The following is a 21,040-nucleotide window of genomic DNA, read 5'->3' as shown; positions in this document are numbered from 1 at the left end:
TTGCACCAATGCACGGTACTAAAGTGCCTGAAAAGGTGCATCACAACCAACAGACACATTCCCTGCCACAAGGAGCGTACGCTTATAAGTCAGTTTTCTCTTTTTAGGTCTTTGAGAAACATGTCAGTGGTCGGTATCCTCTCGGAACTGAAAGAAATTGTCACCCTCTTACTTTTTTCCTGCATGGCAGTGTTCTCCCTAATCGTTTTTTGTTTCTCTTCCTTGGACTCTCCACTATTCATTGATGTTTTTATCTCTTTTTCTATAGCAACCCAAAATGGGACCCTCTGTTCTAACAGGAGTTTGACTTCAGCAGAATGTGATAAAAGGAGAACTTATAGCTTCTGCATGCTGTGTCCTTATTAAAGCCTTCCACTATCACACATGGCTTTGGAGTCATAATGGGACATTGCTGAGTCATTCCTTTTGTGGTTGTCTTTTTCTACTGTACTGGGATCCAAGCGGCCTTCCCCGTCCTGTGTTTGTTTTTTGTCCCTAAGTGTCTTAGCTTGTGTTTGTCTGGATTGAATTTCATGCTGTGTTTGCAGGATTGCTTTTCTAATTTGTCCAAGTCACTTTGAGTTCTATTTCTCCTTCTACGGTATTAGTCGCCTTGCCTCGCTTAGTGCTATTTGTTCATATTTTCTAATCAGAAGTGAGACCAAAATATTAAGTATCACTACGGTCCTTAGTTATCAGTTTTCTTCAGCATAAGGCACAAGTGATTAGGACCTTGGGAATTTCCTTCCTTCCTGAAAAAACAAAACAAGGCACTGATCGATTCACTCTGGTTTGCTGTCTCTAATATTAGCTAATGGCAGATGGCAAAAATATGATCTATAGCCTCCCCTCCCACCCCCAAATTAATATACCAAGTTGGGCTAAAACACACTGAAGAGGGGGAAAACCATTTTTTAGTCTACTTGGTAAATGAGCTTTTCTACACACTGACCCATGAAAATTGAGATCACTTGTAATTTTTCACTAATTAGGAAGCAAGAGCATGGAGAACTTTAACAGAATCCCCATTTTCAACAAAACCTCAATTTCTTTGATGATTTGAAATGACTAGCATGGAATGGCCGTCAAGTCAGACAGAAACCAGACTTGCCTACAAACATTTGGGGGTTCACATGGCTTTGAAGTTCTTTCATTTGCCACAGTAGAGAACAAGAGTCACTCTTGACATTTATTAGATATGAATGCATCCGTTTGACAAGTTAAAACTAGAAAACGTGTTACCCTTTCGAAGCCTTTGTCCTTCACAAACTGCTTGCCAGCTGGAAATGAATTTAGGGTGTCTAGCATCTCCAATTCCAGGCTATTTGTGATGTGAAATACCCTGAATGGCTATTGTATCTTTCCTCATGCAGTCAGTCAATTATGGGGCCGAATGATCTCAGAGGAATAGCATTAAAAGAGAGATTTGGGGTGTGTACTAAAGAATACACAGTCCCTGCCCTCGAGGGACTTCCATTACAGTAGCGGAGGACCAATCAGAAAACATACATGTAACTATGTAAACGCTTTCACTAGACGTATAAGAATAAACGCGAGAGAAATAATGGCTCGCAGATTGTCCCAACAGGATATTGGGAAGAGAGTATTATATTCACTGTATATCAGACCTGGTCAGCCCCCCTCTGAAGAGTACTTAAGTCATTTCAGTCTAAATAATTCCTAATCAAGAAGGAAAGTAAATCCTACTTCTGATGAGTAATAGCAAATTCATTCATATTTGACTTTGAAAATTCAGCTGCTAGTTGTTTGTTGTCAATGTCAAGAGGCAACCTTTTCAATGCACCACTCACATAACTCATCCAAAGAAGAGATCCTCTGACGGCATATGTCCTAGGTCAGTTAATCCTGTGACATGATGCCCAGTGGCCAGGAAGATCTCCCAGGGACATTCAAGTCCAAAAGCAAACACATGCACTATTTCTGGGAGCCCGCTAGGGAATATTAGGTTCTTGGGAAATACGCTAAAGAACTGACATGGTCCTTGCTTTCAAAAAGCCTTCCAGTCAACAGGGGATGTAAGACCAGGAAACAACTGAAAAGGTCTCTCTTGTGCTACTTAATACCTAACTAATACTGTGTGTGTGTGTGTGTGTGTGTGTGTGTGTGTGTGTGTGTGTGTGTGTGTGTGAGAGAGAGAGAGAGAGAGAGAGAGAGAGAGAGAGAGAAAAGAAACAAGTGGGTCTCAGTCTGATGACCTCAGGAATGGATTGCACAAAAGGGAATGGGTTATAATGATCAGAGTTGGTGTAGTGCAACTCACACCCTTTCTCTCCTACCTGTCAGATTCCCAGGAGTCACAGGGCAAAGTGTAATAATAATAATTGTGATATTTAAGTGCTTACTATGTTTCAAGTTCTGTACTGAGGTACTTAGAAATCAGATACTGCCCCTGCCCCACCTGGAGCTCTCAGTGTAAGTAGGAGGGAGAACAGGTATTTTTCTCACTATTTTAATGTCTGTCTCCCTGTGTCAACTGTAAGCTCCTTGTGAGCAGAGATCAGGTCAACCAATTCTGTTGTAGTGTACTTTCCCAAGAGCTTAGTCTGAAGCTCTGCACATAATAAGCCCTCAAAACCAATGATTGATTTAATTCCCATTCTACAGGTGAGGAAACTGAGGTATAGAGAATTTAAGTGACTTGCCCAAGGCCACATTGGCAGTGGTAGAGTCAGGATTAGAACCCAGGCCTCCTGACTCCCAGCAGGCTGGGGTTCAGCACTCTGCAAAATGTTTGCGATGTTTTGTTACTATTTATCTTTTTACATGCAGGGCCTATTCATTCCTGAAGTACATATACAATACAGTGCTGCTGCTATCTAGATGTAGCACCATTGATCCAGCAGGTGGTTGCCTTCTATTACCCATATTTTTAAGTACTCCTTAGGACTCTTGCTGAGCCTGTCCACCCGATGGAATGGTCTTGATCATAAGCTCATCGCGTGCAGGGGATGTGTCTGCTTATTGCTGTATTGTACTCTCCCAAGCGCTCAGTACAGTGATTTGCACACAGTAAGCGCTCAATAAATGCAATTGAATGAATGAATAGCTGTTTGATCAGAAACTCTCAACACTGATGAAACAGCCCCAGCAGGCAGTGATCAGGCTAGAACCATCTCTTTCCACTGTGGGTCATGGATTTTTGGAGAATGGCTGCAATTTTGTTAGGGATTTTGGACCAGAAGTGAGGTCAGAACACAGGGATAAAAGGAGTGTTATGAAAAACCAACACATTAATGTATTTGATATAAGAAGGTGCAGAAGGTGGACTGCAGTTGTGGAACAGTGATGCCTTTTTTGGAATATAGAAGATAAGTGCTTGTTTGAAAGCGACAAAGAGAGGCTGAAGTGGAGAGATGAATGAAGGTGGGGGGCTATCGATCAAGTGAGACATCTGTGGTGGAAAGGTAAGAGGAGTTGAATTAAGCCATCAGATGTGCTTCCTTTAGATATCTTAGAGGGCGTAGAATTTGAACGGCAGAGGTGAGACTGCCAGTTGTCTTAGGTGAACCACTTGCATGATCATCAGTTGATTCATGCAGCGGATCCCAGGCCTGAAATGTCAGGACTCAAGTTCACCTGTCAATTTTGATAGGAGATTCCATCGTGTACTCAGGAGGACGGAGAATACGGTAACTGGAAAAAGGAAAGGGTATGAAGCAAAACGTTAGAGAAGGTCATCGTTGTTGAAAAGGTCTAGTCTGAAAAGGCTTTGGGGAAAGAACAATGTTTAAACTAGTGTGGTAAGATCTGGCAGAGAGGAAGGGGGAGGAAATTAGTAGTAACCGTATTCATTAAGTGCTTACTATAATAATAGTGTTGGTATTTGTTAGGCGCTTACTATGTGCAGAGCACTGTTCTAAGCGCTGGGGTAGATACAGGGTAATCAGGTTGTCCCACATGAGGCTCACGGTCTTAATCCCATTTTACAGATGAGGGAACTGAGGCACAGAGAGGTGAAGTGCCTTGCCCACAGTCACACAGCTGACCAGTGGCAGAGCTGGGATTCGAACCCATGACCTCTGACTCCCAAGCCCCGGATCTTTCCACTGAGCCACGCTGCTTAGCTAACTATGTGCCATGCACTGGGATAATTACTAGGTAAACAGATTAGACCTGTCCCTATTCCACTCTGGGCTCACAGTCTAAATGAGGGTAAACAGACAGAGAATAGCAATCATGGAAAACAAAGCAACAGGAAATTACAAAATCAGCAGTGAAAGCCTCAGGATGTAAAACATTCATTAAACACAGTTCTTTGGGGGAAGAGTCTGCACTCACCAACTCACCAGCTCCAGGTCCAGTCTTTGCTTACCAAGAAGGACCTGGGTTCTAATCCTGACTCTCTCACCTGTCTGCTGGTTGACCTTAGGCAAGTTACTTCACTTCTCTGGGCCTCAGTTACCTCATCTATAAAATGGGGATTAAGACGGTGACATGGACTGTGTCCAACCTGATTAGCTAGGATCTACCCCAACACTTAGTACAGTGCCTGGCACATAGTGAGTGCTTAACAAATATCATGAAAAAAGTCCGAGAACCAGAAGCTCTGCCAGCATAACAGGTATAAGAAGTTTCTGCAGGGCAAGGGGACTATTCCACCCTGGTGCTCCTGGTCTGAAAAGGGCCCTGGACCATCGTGGTGAAGCTTCTCTTCAGCATGGCTTAGTGGATAGAGCACAGGCCTGGGAATCAGAAGGTCATAAATTCTAATCCTGGCTATGCCACTTGTCCGCTGTGTGGCCTTGGGTAGGTGACTTCACTTCTCTGTGCCTCAGTTACCTTATCTGTAAAATGGGCATTAAGACCGTGAGCCCCACATGGGGCCGGGACTCTATCCACCCCAGTGATTAGTACAGTGCATGGCACATAGTAAGCCCCTAATAAATACCACAATTCTTATTACTGAGCTGCTCCTGACCCAGTTACTAATACGCCTCATCATCAGTGAAACCGTATTTTTTGTATTTTTCTGGATACGCAACCGGTATGACTGCAGATGGAGGTGGGGCTTTCTGGGAGAGATGCGTCCGTGGCGTCACTATGGGTCAGAGATGACTCGACAGCATAAGAGAATCCCAGCTCTGCCACTTGTCAGCTTTGTGACTGTGGGCAAGTCACAACTTCTCTGTGCCTCAGTTACCTCATCTGTAAAATGGGGATTAACTGAACCTCACGTGGGACAACCTGATTACCCTGTGTCTACCACAGAACAGTACTCTGCACATAGTAAGCGCTTAGCAAATACCAACATTATTATAAGAGAAGACGATCCCTCTGGACATTCTAGAGGGCGGCCACAATGTGGGAGGTAGAAAGGGAAGAGCAGATGGGCGGTAAACAGGCTTCACCATTTCAATCAGCCAATAGTATTTACTGAGCATCTCCCGTGTGCTGAAAATATACTTAACACTTGATCCAGTACAGTAGGATTAGACATAAACTCTGCCCTCAAGGAGCTGATACACTAGTGGAGGAGATGGACACTAAAATACAATGCAGACAGGAGGAAGCAGGGAAATATGTACATGAATTCCTGCTTAGGAAAAAGGGTATCAAAGATGTGTATAGATGTTTACAGGAGCAGGTTGAAAGTACGTGCCTAGGTATTGAAGAAGTGCTGAAGTGGGAACTGGGGAGAATAGAAATTAATCAGGAATGGCCTTCTGGAATAAGATTTCAGAAAGACCCTGAAGGAGGGGAATAACTGTGGACTGTTTGATAAAAGGGCAGGAAGTTCTAGGCAGTGGGGAGTTTTCGAGTAAGCGGTCAGCAGCGGGAGAGATGAGAACTGAGTTACAGTGAGTAGTTAAGCTTGAGAGGAGTGAATAGTGACCTGAAATGAAGTGGGAGAAGAGTAGATAAATGGAAGGGAGGAAGGGAGGTTGAGTGCCTAAAATCCAGTGAGCAGGAGTTTCCGCTTGATGTACCGAGGAATGGACAACTATTGGAGGTCTCTGAAGAGTAAGGAAGATATGCGCAGAACCGCATTTTAGAAGAATGATCTGGCAGCCGAGTGAAGGTGAAACTGGAGGCAGGGAAAAAGCAAAGAAGCTGATGCAGTGGACAAGTTGAGATAAGACAAATGAATAGATTGGCATGGTGGTGGTTTGAATAGAGGGAAAGAGACGAGTTCTGGAAACGTGGGGAGAGAAATCTGCAGGATTTGGAGACTGAAAGAGAGGCATCAAGCAAGTTTACGGACAAGGTCTGGGGCTTCAGAGATGAGGAGGGGGGTTGATGATGACATCAACTGTGATGGGAAATTAGCTGGGAGAGAGAATCTGGGAGAGAAACAGGAGTTGAGTTTCCTATGGGACCCCGTCCTGATTGAAAGAGAGAGTGACTGAACAGCAGAAAGAATTTTTTTTTAATCTGAAATGCCGACTCGAGTTACCATTAGATCTTGATGGATGGATCTGAGGATTTGAGTTCAGACCCAGGAGAAAGGGCTTCTAGTTTTTGTTCTACTTACCAATAGATTAAAATTTAAAACTGAAGTTTTTTTTAAGATAGTTGTATTCATTGCTAGAGAGACAATGACAGCTGAAATGTCAATCTTGCCTCAGGATACTTGGCAATTCTCTTAAATTGTCTGGTTGCTATATCAAAACAGCTGGGTTTTAATTCTGAAAATATAGGTGGGTGGTTGTGCCCTACTGCTTTTTTATTGTGAATTTAGCAGGCCCTAATTTATGAATTCATTTCTTTTGTGATTAAGATGAAATTATTAAAATATAAATTTGTCCTCATTCCAATGCCTTTGCAGAGAATGGGTCAATAAACTCCCCTCTACAGCATGAGAATGATAGAAATCACATCATTTATGTGTAAGTGAATAAAATCAAGTGAATGTGTAATCAAGGTGCATATCTTTGCAGATTTGCTGGAAATCTTGGAAGCCAAGCTTTCATTTGTATTAATACAGTGCTATTAATCAGACTTAGTGAGAAAATCCTGATGAGAATAGGGAGAGAACATCCCTTAATGTCAATTTAGGAAATGGAGAAAATCACGAGAGCTGAGATTTCTGAATATGTTGTTTTTAAAATGATTTTTTTGTGGTATTTAAATGCTTACTATGTGTCAAACACTCTTCTAAGCGCAGGGGTAGGTACAAGTTAATTAGGTCAGACACAGTCCCACATGGAGCTCCCAGTCTAAGTAAGAGGGAAAATAGGTATTAAATCCCCACTTTATAGTTGAGGGAATTGAGGCACAGGGAAATTAAGTGATTTGCCCAAAGTCACATAGCAAGCAATCTGGCAGAGCCTTGATTGAAACCCAGGTCCTCTGACTCCCAGGCCTATGTCCTTTCCACTTGGCCAAGCTGCTTTTCATACAATTCACAGTAAAGCAAGAACCAAATTTAAAATAGCCTGAAGAGGAAGAAAATCTACTGGGGTGATTCCCCCGAACCCCAGCACAAATTGTTAAGAACATCCAGTCCCTTAGTAGGACAGACACAAGCAGCGTGGCTCAGTGGCAATTGCATGGGTTTGGGAGTCAGAGGTCATGGGTTCTAATCCTGGGTCTGTCGCTTGTCAGCTGTGTGACTCTGGGCAAGTCACTTAACTTCTCTGTGCCTCAGTTACCTCATCTGTAAAATGGGGATTAAGACTTTGAACCCCATGTGGGACAACCTGATCACCTTGTATCCCCCCCCAGTGCTTAGAACAGTGCTTTGCACATAGTAAGCGCTTAACAAATGCCATCATCATTATTATTATTATTATTATTGTATCCAACCTTCTAAACTGTATCTACCCCAGTGCTTAGAACAGTACATGACACAGTGCTTAACAAATACCGTTATTGTTATTATTGTTACCCTTATCTAACCTAAACCACTTCTGGCTGTGAGAGAGCCTCATTGTTACTAGATGTAAAAGGGAAAAGAATGAATATCTGTAGAATGGGCTGGTTTCTTAGCTCCATTCTCCCCAGTTAAGGCCGGACAGCATTAGATGTGATCGTTTCTAGGATTAGTGAAAAGACAAATCATCCATTGTGTTCCTCTCCCCAAACTTCTTGACCCTTAGAATTCTCCCCTCCAAGCCTGGTTGGCGGCTAGAGCTGTCACAACAACCTCTGCTTCTGCTCCTGCTAAGCAAGCTACTGTAGCAATGGGATGAATATCTGGCTTGCCTTTCAGAGGGCTTTTTCTCTCCTGGGTTCTTTCTGAGTATGAAAGCCCCATAGGAGAATCACAGGCTCTTACTGGCTCCTTCCCTCCCTCCACCCCACCTCTCACTCATTGAAAGGGGAGGTGGGGATTGTGGTTGGGAAGAAGAGGAAAAGAAAATGTGTGGATGAAAGCGGAGTCAATAGAACTGAGATGATGCGGGGCATTGCTCCCCTTATCCATCAATCATTTACCTCCAAATTGATCAGTGTTCCCACCCACCCCCACAGCAAGCTTGGACCTCACAGCCATCCAGATATGGAGTAAGAATCATTCCTTTGGGTTGAAACTTTGTAAGAATAGCAGGCTTAAGATGGAGGACATAACGTACCCTGCCATCTTCACTGGAAAGCTAGGAAGATAAATTGGATAATTCATTCAATCATATTTATTGAGCGCTTACTGAGTACAGAACACTGTACTGAGTGCTTGGGCGAGTACAACAACGAACAGTTACATTCCCTGCCCACAACGAGCTTATAGTCTAGAGAGGGAAAGATAGACATGAATACAAATAAATGAAATTATGGATATGTACATAAGTTCTGTGGGGCTGGGACGGGGGGTGGTGGGGAAGCAAAGGGAGCAATTCAGGGCGATGCAAAAGGGAGTGGGAGATGAGGAAAAGTGGACCTTAATCTGGGAAGGCCTCTGGCAGGAGATGTGTGTTCAGTAAGCCTTTGAAGGGCAGGGGGAATAATTGTCAGATTTGAGAGGGGAGGGAGTTCCAGGCCAGCAGCAGAACATAGGCTAGAGGTCGGTGGTGAGACAGGTGAGATGGAGGTACAGTCAGAAGGTTAGCACTAGAGGAGCAAAGTGTGCGGGCTGGGTTGTAGAAGGAGAGAAGCGGGGTGAGGTAGGAGGGGACAAGGTGGTGGAATGTTTTAAAGCCAATGATGAGAAGTTTTTGTTTATGGAACTAGATGGACAACCACTAGAGCTTTTTGAGGAGCGGAGTGAAACATCCTGAACGTTTTTGTGGAAAAAATATCCCGGCAGCAGACTGATGTACGGACTGGAGTTGGGGGAGACAGGAAACTGGGAGGTCAGCAAGGAGGCTGATGCAGTAATCCAAGTAGGATAAAATGAGTGATTGTATTAACGGGGTAGTGGTTTGGATGGACAGGAAAGGGTGTATTTTAGCCATGTCATGAAGGTGGGATTGACAGGATTTAGTGATGGATTGAATATGGGAGTTGAATGAGAGAGAGGAGTCAAGGATAACGCTAAAGTTATGGGCTTGTGAGATGGGAAAGATGGTGCTCTCTACAGTGATGGAAAAATCAGGGAGAGGACAGGGTTGGAGTGGAAAATAAGGAGTTCTGTTTGGATATGTTAAATTTGAGATAAGACATCCAAGTAGAGATGTCTTGAAGGCAGGAGGAGAAGGGAGACTGGAGAGAGGGAGAGAGATCAAGGCTGTAGATTTAGGTATCAATTGGCTGTCCATTGATATAATTGATGTCAGTCAATCAAATTGAGCACTTACTGTGTGCAGAGTATGTACTAAGATCTTGGGAGAATACAGTATAACAGAGTTGGTAGACCCAGTCCCTCTCCACGAGGAGCTTACAGTTTAGAAAGGGAGACAGGCATTAGCATCAGTAAATCAATAGATTACGACTCTGTACGTAAGTGCTTTGGGGTTAAGGGGAAAGGGAATAAGGGTACAAATCCAAGGACAAGGGTGACGTGGAACGGAGTGGGAGAAAATAAAATTGGGTCTTAGTTGTGAAAGGCCTCTTGTGGGAGATGTGCTTTTTTGTGGCCAATTTGAAAGAACCTGGCTCCGGGAGTCAGAGGATCTGAATTCTAGTCCCGACTCCACCACTTGTCTGCTGTGTGACCTGGTGCAAGTCGCTTAACTTCCCTGTGCCTGTTACCCCATGTGTAAAATGGGGATTAAGATGGGAACCCCATACGGGATATCGACACCCTGATTAGCTTGTATCTTCCCCACCACTTAGTACAGAGCCTGGCACACAGTAAGTGCTTAGTAAGTACCCATTAGAAAAAATAAGGCTTTGAAGGTGGAGAGAGTGATTGCTGTCGGCTAGAAAGGGGGAGGGAGTTCCAGGCCAGAGACAGGACAGGGGAAAGGCGTCAGTGTGGGGATAAATGAGATGGAACTCAGAGTGAGGAGGTTGGTGTCAGAGGAGCCGATTGTGCGGGCTGGGAAATCAGAGAGGTGAGGTAGGAGGGGGCGAGGTGATGGAGTACTTTAAGGCCAATGGTAAGGATATGAAAGTACTTCGAGACCCTTACAAGTCGTATAAATCAAAGAAAGCATTTCCCGTTGAAAATGGTCATGAAGTAGACAGACGCTTAAGAGTGATTTACCTTCTGCTATTCATTTTAGATGCCTTCTCTCCATTTCTTCCTTTCCAAATCTGCTTTAAAAAATAAAAAAAAAAAATAGGAAGAAAAGTTTTGAGATAGGGATGTGTGTATGTCTGTATGTTATGGATGTGTGTAGTGTACGTAGTCACTGGATCCGTTCCCAGGAAAATATTGGAGACCGATGTAGACTGTGGCCCGTTCCGCGTCTGCTAATCCAGGTCAGGATTTATGGAGACCTCATGTGGTGACAATAGGCACCACAGACTGTGTGGCCATGCTGGGTGTTAAAAATCAAACAGAAACTCTGAAATTTCATTTTGCGGTGTAGCCCTCCGGACTGAATTATGAGTTAGAAGATGATCGAGCTGTAGGGCTCACTACCTCCTATGTGCTATAATACCATGAAATTTAATACTAAATAAAATAGAACTTTAAAAGCTCCAAATAACTCGATTAGACCTTGCGATGACACACGGTAACTCTATGCCGTAAGTTAGCCCTCATGCAGTCGTCATTTGTAGGTTTGGTCTATTCTACTAATGAATCCCAACTTTGCGAAAGAAGAGCAGGAGGCTAAAGTTGGTGTCACAGGAGCATTCTCTGTATTTTTAATGTGTTTCAATAAGTACGTCAGCAGAGGAAAGGCCGGATCTTTCCCGCAGATTGGAAACCAGCCCCAGCCAGAACAAGTGAATCTCGGCTATAGGCCGTGGCCTTTCTCTGACAATAATAAACAATGTAAATGGCTAAGTGGGATGGTAATGCAGAAGTTCGCATATAGCCAAACGTGGATATTTGGCTTGTAGTTTACTGCGGGCAGGGAACACGCCTGCCGTCTCTTTCGTATTATACTCTACCAAGCACTCAATAAATACCATTGATAGGATTAAATGTAAGCGTCTTCTGGTTAGGGGTCCTGTCTACCAACTATATTATATTGGACTTCCCAAAGCCCTGAATTTAGTGTGCTGCACACAATGAATACTCAAAAGATTTATTGATAGAATAGTGCCTTTTGGTTGTCATCGACCATCACGGTCGTGAAAACGATTGCATTAGAACAATATTTGAAAACAGAATTTGAAATGTTCAACCTGGACAGTGATTTTCACTGGAGGCCAAGGCTAAAGAAAACGAAAAAAGAAATTCACACAGGCATCTACAACTCGCTTCTTTCCTCATCGATGGGTTGCATTTAAAGTCAGGGGTTTCAGGGACTTTAGGGAAGTCTGAGTTTAGCTGGACCTGGTCAGTGAAATAGTATTTTGTTGGTGTGGGCAATCTTGGCAACTCATTCAGAGAGGCATCATTGGGAGAAAATCAGTCAAGACCTCAGGTAGGAGGCTGGTGTCTTGGAGGGAGATGACAATAAAGCAGGGAGGGGAGAGGAAGGGGAAACCCAAATGGTTAAGGTTGTTTGGTTTTGAATTCAGAGAGGAATAAATCCAATTGGTGTCACACTAACTTTGTGGTACCTTTTGCCACTTGCAGGGCACTGGGAGGATTCGACTCTGACTACTTTAGGAAGGAAACACAGGAAAATGAGTTTTCCATGTGTTAAAAATCCATAATGAACACTGACTTCAAGGGAGCTATATGATTGTTGCATAGTAGGGAGGTGATGAACCGACACCTTCTCCCCCCCCCACACACACACACTTTTCCTCCCTTCAAAGAGCAAAAAGTCACACACACATATGAACTTTTTGATGGAGCTTTCTCTGCAAAGGTGAGAACCAAGAAAGGGTTAATGGAAAATGGGGATCCATGCTGACGGTGAGATGGGAGTGCATCCTTTTAAAACTTTTTAAACCCCAAAGTTTTAGCTTTCTGTAGAGAGTGTGTGTGAGAGAGAGAGAGACGCCCCCCACAGGGTCCTCTGGCTTTCTTCAATGTCCGTGGTATATACTGAGTGCCTACTCTGTGCAGAGACTATACTAAACACTAGAAAATTGAGTGTCTACTATGTGCACAGACTATACTAAACACGAGAGAGTACAGTAATAATGTTGGTATTTGTTAAGCGCTTACTATGTGCCGAGCACTGTTCTAAGCGCTGGGGTAGACACAGGGGAATCAGGTTGTCCCACGTGGGGCTCACAGTCTTAATCCCCATTTTACAGATGAGGTAACTGAGGCACAGAGAAGTTAAGTGACTTGCCCAAAGTCACACAGCTGACAAGTGGCCGAGCCGGGATTCGAACCCATGAACTCTGACTCCAAAACCACTGTTTCACTCGTGCTCTTTCCACTGAGCCATGCTGCTTCTCTACAGTACAACAGAGCTAGTCAGACATGGTCCTTGTTTCTTGCAAACTTCAAACTTGCAAACTTCTCTGTGTCTGTTACCTCATCTGTAAAATGGGTATTAATAATAATGATGATGATATTTTATAAGCGCTTACTATTCATTCAATAGTATTGATTGAGCGCTTACTATGTGCAGAGCACTGTACTAAGCGCTTGGAATGGACACTTCAGCAACAGTAGTCACGTCAGATTTCCCCATAGTTATGCTTGGGTTTTCATTATGGGGACATTATGTGCCAAGCACTGTTCTAAGCCCTGGGGTAGATACAGTGTAATCAGGTGAGTCCCACGTGGGGCTCACAATTTTAATCCCCATTTTACAGCTGAGGTAACTGAGGCACAGAGAAATGAAGTGGCTTGCCCAAGGTCACCCAGCAGACTATTGGCGGAGCCAGAATTAGAACCCGTGTCCTCTGACTCCCAAGCCCGGGCTTTTAATAACAATAACAATAATAATAATAATGTTGGTATTTGTTAAGGGATTACTATGTGCCAAGCACTGGGGTAGGTACAGGGCAATCAGGTTGTCCCACGTGGGGCTCCCGGTCTTCATCCCCATTTTACAGATGAGGTATTACTTCTCTGGGCTTCAGTTGCCTCATCTGTAAAAATGGGGATGAAGCCTGGGAGCCCCACGGGGGACCACCTGATGACCGTGTCTCCACCCCGGCGCTTAGAACAGTCCTTGGCACATAGTAAGCGCTTTACAAATGCCGTTATCATTATTACTTCTCTGGACCTCAGTTCCCTCATCTGTAACAATGGGGATGAAGCCTGGGAGCCCCACGGGGGACCACCTGATGCCCTTGTCTCTAGCCCAGCGCTTAGAAGAGCGTTTGGCCCAGAGTGAGCGCTTAAGAAACGCCCACATTATCATGACGATGATGATGATGATGAATCACATACTAAGCGTTTAACAAAGACCCTAATTGTTGCTTAGTGCCAAGCCGTTTGGGGGCTGCCGATGAGGGGCGGGGGGGGGGGGCAGACCACGCCCCCTTTGCCCCTCTCAGCCAATGGGAGAGGCGTCTGCGGTCCAGGGGGCGTGGCCTGGGCCCTGAGGGGGCGTGGCCTGGGCTGCTAATATATAAGGAGGGGAGGGCGGCCTTCTCCCGGCCGGGGCTTATTTATGGGGGTGGGAGGAGGAGGAGGAGACGGTGGGAGCTGCTGCTGCTGCTGCTGCTGCTGCTTCCTTAGCTTTCCTGCCGTTTTTCCCCGGCAGAGCTCTCGTGCTGAGCAGGACCGCCCCCCCGAAACCAGACCAAAAAAGCAAAAACCAAACATCCCCGCCAGGTCCAGCCGAGACTGTCGGTTTCTGTCATTTTCTTTCCCTCCGGGTGTCCCCGTGCTGGCGGCCCTCGGCTAAGGGAGCCCCGGCGGGGTCGCTCCATTGTTCGGTCCCTCGTGGGTCGCCCCCCATCCCTTCCCTCCAGCGCGGGCAGCCGAAAGGACCGGTCCCATTTAAGACTGCCTCGCCCCCCCCCCCCGAAAGTGTCGACCCCCTGCCTCCCCCCCACTTTCCCCCCGGGGGAATCGTGTGCATCGGCGTGGGAAAGTGGACAAAAAGAAAGTTCCTCTACTTTGGGGAGGGGCATGGTGGCAGAAGGGGGTGGAGGGGGGACGGTGCCCGGCTCTGCCCCCTCGCCCATCAGGTGTCTCCGCACGACGAGGCGCCCCGGGAAACTCCCACGCTCCCCACCCACAGGGACCCCTCCGTCTCTTTCTGCCGGGTGGGTTTCGAGGTCGGTGCATCGGGGAGGGGGCGGAGGATCATCCCCCGGTGCCAACCCCCCTCCCCTCGGTGCCAACCCCCTCGGTGGTGGGGCCGGGGGCGGGGGCCGGAGCCCCGGTCGCAATGCAGTTTTGCGGGCAGCGGCTGGAGGCCTGCGAGGAGCGCGCTGCTGCTGCTGCTGTTGCTGCTGCTTTGGCCGTTCCTTTTTCACCGTGATGATGATTTTTTTTTCCATGGGGGGGGGAGCTTGAAATTTGTGGGGGAGGTCGAAGAGCCCCTCCCCCCCTTTTCCCTCCCCACGCCCCTCGCCGTCTCCACCTCCGTCCCCTCCCCCCCCTTTTAAACCATGCGGAATCCCATAACCTGCAAGAGCCGTTGCTGATTTGCAGGGGTGCGGGAGCCCAGCGTGTGGGTGCAGAGGAGGCGGGCACGCACACTCACACTCTCACACACACACACGCGCACACACGGGCACACACAGACACCAGGAGGGAGCCGGACGGACGGCCGGCCGGCCAGGGGGTCCGCCGCTCCTGCACCATCCTTGCCACCCGGAGGAACCGATCCCTGCAAGAGGCAGAAAAAGGACGTGTGCCCCCGCAGCCCCCCGTGCCCGCCCAGGACCGGACTCCCCCCTCGCCTCGCCCTCCCAGGACCTAAAGTTGCCCAAGTCGCTCGTGCTTTTTCCTGCCTTGATTATTATTTTTGTTCCTTTTATCCCCCCTTTTTTTTTTGTTGTTGTTGTGGTTGTCTTTTTTGGGGGGGGGGGAGAAACTCCGTTGTCCTCTAGTCCTCCCCTGCTTTTTTTCCGGGGGAGGGGGCTTGCCTTTTTTGTTTTTTTTTTTTTTTCATTTTTGGGGGGGGGTGGGAAGGGTGGAGGGGGGCGATCCTCGCGGGCTTGCTGGAGGAGGCGACAGAAGTGGAGGAGGAGGAGCGGAGAGATGTGCGGCTCGGGTGTGGGGAGACGGTCCCTGTGGCTGGGATTGCTGGTGCTGGCGCTGGCCGGGGAGGTGGCCCCGCAGGCGTGCCCGGCGCTCTGCTCCTGCTCGGGCAGCACCGTGGACTGTCACGGCCTGGCCCTCAGAGGGGTCCCCAGGAACATCCCCCGCAACACCGAGAGGCTGTAAGTACCGCGAGCCCCCTGCCCACCTGCGCATCCCCTGCTGCATCCTATTGGGGGGGGGGGCGGTCCCCCCACCCATCCCAGCGACGCGTCTATCCAGCTCTTTCCTGCACCCCCAGATCCCCTCCTTCCATCGGGGGGGGGGAATCGGAGCCCCCCCCCAGGACTTCGAGGGGAGAGGTGGGACCCCCTCGGTGCCCCAACCGGGTCCCCCGGGGCAGCACCCGCAGGGCAGTGGCAGGAGGCATCAAAGGAGCCACCATTAGTCCCTCGTCTTTCCCCCCTGGAAAAGGACTGGGGGCGAGGAGGGAGGCAGGGGGTTGACCGAGGACGGACGAGGTGGCCCTCCTCTCGGTGCCCCTGCCCCCCTATCCGAAGGGGGTGGGTGCCCACAGGGCCCAGGCCCGGGATCCGGGTGGAAACTCCTCCCACCTCCTCTTTTCTCCATCCCTCCCTCCCTCTCCCCCCACCACGTCTCCGCCTCCATCGTGCCCAGGAGAGGAGGGTGGGGGCACCTTTTAGGCCCCTGAAAGTGGCCGGGCAAGCCAGGGGGCGAGGGAGGAGGAGTCGGTGCCCGGTAGGGCTACCCCCGGCCAGCTGGAGAGGCGGGGGGTGGCATTTACAACTGCGAAAACCCAACTGGAGGAGAATTGGGGGAGAAAGGGGGGCAAGCCCCCTCCCTACCCCCCCTCCCAGCCCCAGTGATCCGTCTGGTTGAGGCCCGTTGCTGAGTTAGGCAGGGTATGCCCACCTCTTGCCCTGCCCTGCCCACCAGAGGGTCCTGGACCGCATCAGAAACTGCCCCTTCCACCGCCTTATCTGGGCCCCCCCAAATCATTCCCCTGCCAATGATCCGGGGCAAAATTCCCAGGACGCCCACCCAGATAAAAGCCCAAAGACAGTTCTCGGTGGGTGTTTACTTCAGCACGTGGAAACACTTTTCCAACCCTTAAATTCTTCTCTCCCCACCCCTAAACCCCAACAACTACTTTTCTGCCCCTGAGATGTTTTCAAATGCCGTGTCTGACTAATTCCTTCCTTTGGCTCTCATGGTTTGACTCTCCCTCTTCTCGGATCCCTCTTACTTTCTTCCCCCCCAACCTTAGATTCGTCCCCTTTGCACCCTCCACCCCAAACACATTACGTTACTGATCTGCTTCTCCGAAGTTGCGGTCCCTAACTGGGCTTTTCTCTTCCAAGTGGGATCCGCTCAATTCATGTTAAGTGAACTTAATGTTATTCTCGAGACGGTCCCCTCCCCGTGAAAGTCGGGTCGATTTGGGGGGAAAAGAAAAAAAACAACTTGGTGATTCGAGGGGTGGGAAAAGGGCGTGGGGAGAAAAGAGGAGAAGAGATCCAGGCTTCTTCTTTCTTCCTCCCCCCCCCCCCCCCCTTTCCCATTTCATGCTGTTCAGAACCGTTTAAAGGTTTAAGTACAAACACGTCTTACTCAACAAAGAGTGACGGCCCGCAGGAAAAAAGGAAAAAAAAAAAAAAGAGACCCGAACGGCAGCGGGGATCGTGATTTTTCCTTGTGAGACTATGACCCGAAATTCAGGAGAAAAAAATCACCTTCGTTCGGGTTCTTAAAACCCTTGAAAGTTCGTAGGTTTTAGAGGGGGGTGATGGCACTGATCGCGAATCCTAAGGTAATGTCAGCGAAATACTGTTTCCATCAGGGAGGATATTCAAAACCACAGCAAAGCCTGGTTTTACTTCTATTGATTGGAACCAGGGAAAGTTTAGATCTTGACCTGAGATGCCAGAAAGGAGGGGCGGGGGGGTTGTTAGTAACTCCAGAAGGAAAAGTAGTGCTGAAATCTGAACAAAAAATGTCAAGGCCTGAATACTATTTCCATTATTGCCTCTGCAAGTAGTTTGCACTTTACAGTCACAGTGGGGTTTCCTGGGCTGCAAATAAAGAGTTTAGGTTTTCATACAAACATATGATTGTTGAGAAGGTAAATGCTTGTAAATGCAAAATCTTTGAAGTTCTTTTGACGGGACGGTCTAACTTCGCGTTTGTTGTGTGGCCAGCCTCGACCTAGTTGGAATGGATTTCTTTTAGGAAACTTGCAAAAATTGTCACTTAAATTGCTAAATCGCGGTGCCTTCATTTCTTGATTTATCTGAAGCGTCATCTAGTATGCGTACGCCTATTTGTGTTAGTGAGGAAACAAGAATTGAACTACTGTTTCAATGTCAGTGAGTTATAATTCTACCCAATGCTGACATTTTTACAAGAACATTAAGATCCCTTGGAAAATAAGCACCGCTTCAAAGATATCAATTCTTTTATACTTCAAGTGGACCATTTCAATGCCAAACTGAATTGATTTTACAAGGTGCTCATTAAAAAAGTTAAGAGATATGCGGAGGAAAATATTTTGTTTTCCCCCCGATTAAACCCCCATGTATTATCGGTTTCCTCTTGAACTCACCAGGGTGAGTAGTAAGGATCGATCTTTAGGAGGGTGGAGGTTCTTGCTGAGTATTTGTAGAAAAGATAAACCTAAGAGAAGTAAAATTGGCCTTTCATCTTACTGCTCATTATGTCCCCTTTTAGGGATCTGAATGGAAATAATATCACAAGAGTTACCAAGACTGATTTTGCTGGCCTCAGACACCTCAGAGTTCTGTAAGTGTGTGTTTCTTTGCCTTTCTTCAGATTTATATTTAGGTTGTCTGTGGTGGTGTGTCGGCATATATTTAAAAGGCCGGAGCGGTTTCTGTTGTGTCTTGAGTTCTTCGATGTCATCTGAACCTCAGAAAATGCATGTGGATTGTAATATAATTACAGTCAGATAATATTAAAAAAAAAATACTGGATGACTGCCACAGAAACACAGTCATTAAAGTATACTCCTTTTCCCTTCTTTGTACGCATAGTTCATAAATTGTAAATGTAACAGGCATTATGGGAAAATAATTTTTTTCCCACCTTATGAAAGGGTGTCACCCTTCCAAAATATTGTTTTTTTAGGGAGTTTAAAAGAAATGATTTGAATAGAGCTGTAGTTTATTACTATGTAGATAGAGGTAACCATAAATCAGAGTGCAGTGATTTACTTGAAAAGAATTTAGAATTGCAGATATAACTTTTGTTTTTAACCTAGCGAACCTCTTGAATGAAAATTCTATAGGAAGGTCTAAAAGATTAGTCTCTTTCTACTTGGCCTGCCAAATATATTAAAATGATGAAAGTAATTTTTAATTTTTAACTTCATTACTTTTAAAACATGATAGGGGTGTGATTTGGGAAAAGTATAAGCGTTGAATATTCCAGGGAAGTCCAATTACTGAATGGACAAACAGTAGAGAAACATGTAGTTAATAAACTCTTCTAACTTCAGAAGAGTTGTCACTACGTAGACAGTCGATGCTGTCCTTTTGATCAAATATAACTATTTGCTGTGTTCATTTTGTAACACATACATTTTAGTTATTTGAAAGTACAGCTAGTAGTAAAGTTGGTGGCGTGTGTACTATAAATTGCTCTATTTTTTTTTTAAGGAACCAAGATAAATTGATTTTACCATGTTAAAAAAAAAATCATGAAACTTGCAGTTTAATTTGTTGCTCTTAGAGTTCACCAGTTTTCACCCTGGAAAATCCTTGAGCAACTCTGACAAGTAGCTTTTCTCTTTTCTAGGAAGTTTACATGTCGTATGGGCTTGTTTTACATCTTGTTTACAAGTATTCCCAAATAATATCACCAGAGAAGTTTGCAAAATCGTGACGCTTCTCTTCTCAGAATGAAAATTGGTGAAATTGGTAAAGGGGAAATGAATGTAAGATACCAAGTTCTGCAGTTGGCAGGTATTGCTGGTTGAATAAGTACCGGTTGCACTAAGACAAGTGTTATATTTTACATTTTAGTCAGCTCATGGAGAACAAGATTAGCACTATTGAAAGAGGAGCATTCCAAGATTTAAAAGAACTGGAGAGACTGTAAGTATTTTAAATTCTCAATCAATGACGGCAAACTTAATTTTTGTTTCCCCCCTCATCCACTTGAATTTCCAGCCACTGGGTCTCTGATTCCGTGTTTGGACTCCTGAAATGGACACTTTTCAGGATGGAAATGCTAGATACTGCTAATATTAAATAGTAATCCTGATTCAAAGTGCAGATTGCTTTCTTATAACTAATGTAGTTGAATATCCAGGTTCCACATTGAACTTTAAGAAACCAGCTTGCCTCTTTCTTTTGGGGTGACAAACTCCCAAGAGTTTATTTTTACATTTCCTTTTTTTTTTTCACATTATCTGCCTCTTGAATTCAAAGTGCCATTTTTAATGTTGTAATTACTTTAAAGTATGTTTTAAGAAAAAAAAACTGAAATGTGTATTTAGGCCATCAGGCTTTGCCATGTGCAGTGTCTTAGAGTCAATAGGGAGAAGTGTTTTGTCTGTGCTTTCTGTTGAAAATTAACATTTGGTGAGAAAAAGTTTTCAGCTACTCACATTTTAGTTTATCAAATTGTATAAGGATCCTATTCAAAAACTAGAAGGTGAAGCGAGGGTTTTCATGGCTGTCGAAATACAGTAGCTTCACATTTTGAAGGGCAGATAGGACAAAAAAAAACCAACCAGGATACCAACTATTTTATCCAACTTGTCCCAGGGACTTTATGAAACGAATATTTATATTGGATCTATAATGGGAATGAATAAATATACATTTGAATCCTGCACATTAAATTAAAATTGAAACTGTTCTCTTTTCTGTTGATAGATAGAAATCGATTTCAGCTTGGTTTTGAAATAATTTAAACTTTAAGTGAAATTCTACCTTCCAAACACTTTTGATTTAAAGTATTATATTTTTATGTCATTGTTTCACGTAAATCGGCAATCAGATCTCACTTTTCTATTGGTAAATTCGCAATCTTCAAATTTAGGCATGAGATTAAGGCATAAGAACAGATATAAGTGTCAACCAAGCACATTTAGACCAACTGCAGGAATTCTCTGAGTTCATTGGACCTCAAGGCAAAACCTTATTTCCTGTACTTCTTAGAAAGTGGGGAAAATTACTTAAATTTTGTATTTCCTAAACTAATTGGTTATAACAGTTTTGTAAAAAGTTTTAACTTGTTTAGAGCAAACTTTTCAGTGGCCTACAGTTAAGCATTAGAGTATAGAGTGCCTAAAACTTGACTTGAAAGTCTACGGTGAACTTTTGTATAATAAGGGTATTAACATATAACCATACATTTAAAATCATTTAAATCTGGGCGCTTGAAGTTGGCTTTCTCAAAATGTAAAATAACACAGCTGGTGACTATTTCCCACGTAAAGGTCTGTGAATATTGAAAAGATCACAGAAT

General features: G+C 45.4%; 1 protein-coding gene across 4 annotated transcripts in view; it reads left to right on the top strand.

Moving 5' to 3' along the window:
- The window catches only part of SLIT2 (slit guidance ligand 2), a 310,193-nt gene that overhangs the window by 13,770 nt on the left and 275,383 nt on the right, over nucleotides 1-21,040 (top strand). For 2 of the 4 annotated variants that reach the window (XM_029083488.2, XM_029083486.2), the window contains exons 1-3: nucleotides 15,460-15,708; nucleotides 18,275-18,346; nucleotides 19,588-19,659. In XM_029083488.2, the coding sequence (XP_028939321.1) occupies nucleotides 15,527-15,708; nucleotides 18,275-18,346; nucleotides 19,588-19,659 (326 nt within the window). In that variant the 5' untranslated portion in view covers nucleotides 15,460-15,526. Of the gene's footprint in view, nucleotides 1-15,459; nucleotides 15,709-18,274; nucleotides 18,347-19,587; nucleotides 19,660-21,040 lie in introns of those variants that run through there. The other 2 variants (XM_039914653.1, XM_039914654.1) reach the window with 1 other exon arrangement.

Source organism: Ornithorhynchus anatinus, chromosome 18, assembly GCF_004115215.2.
Source record: "Ornithorhynchus anatinus isolate Pmale09 chromosome 18, mOrnAna1.pri.v4, whole genome shotgun sequence".
NCBI lineage: Eukaryota > Metazoa > Chordata > Mammalia > Monotremata > Ornithorhynchidae > Ornithorhynchus > Ornithorhynchus anatinus.
The sequence above is the reverse complement of the archived record's forward strand: the minus strand, read 5'-3'. Positions and strand labels throughout refer to the sequence as shown.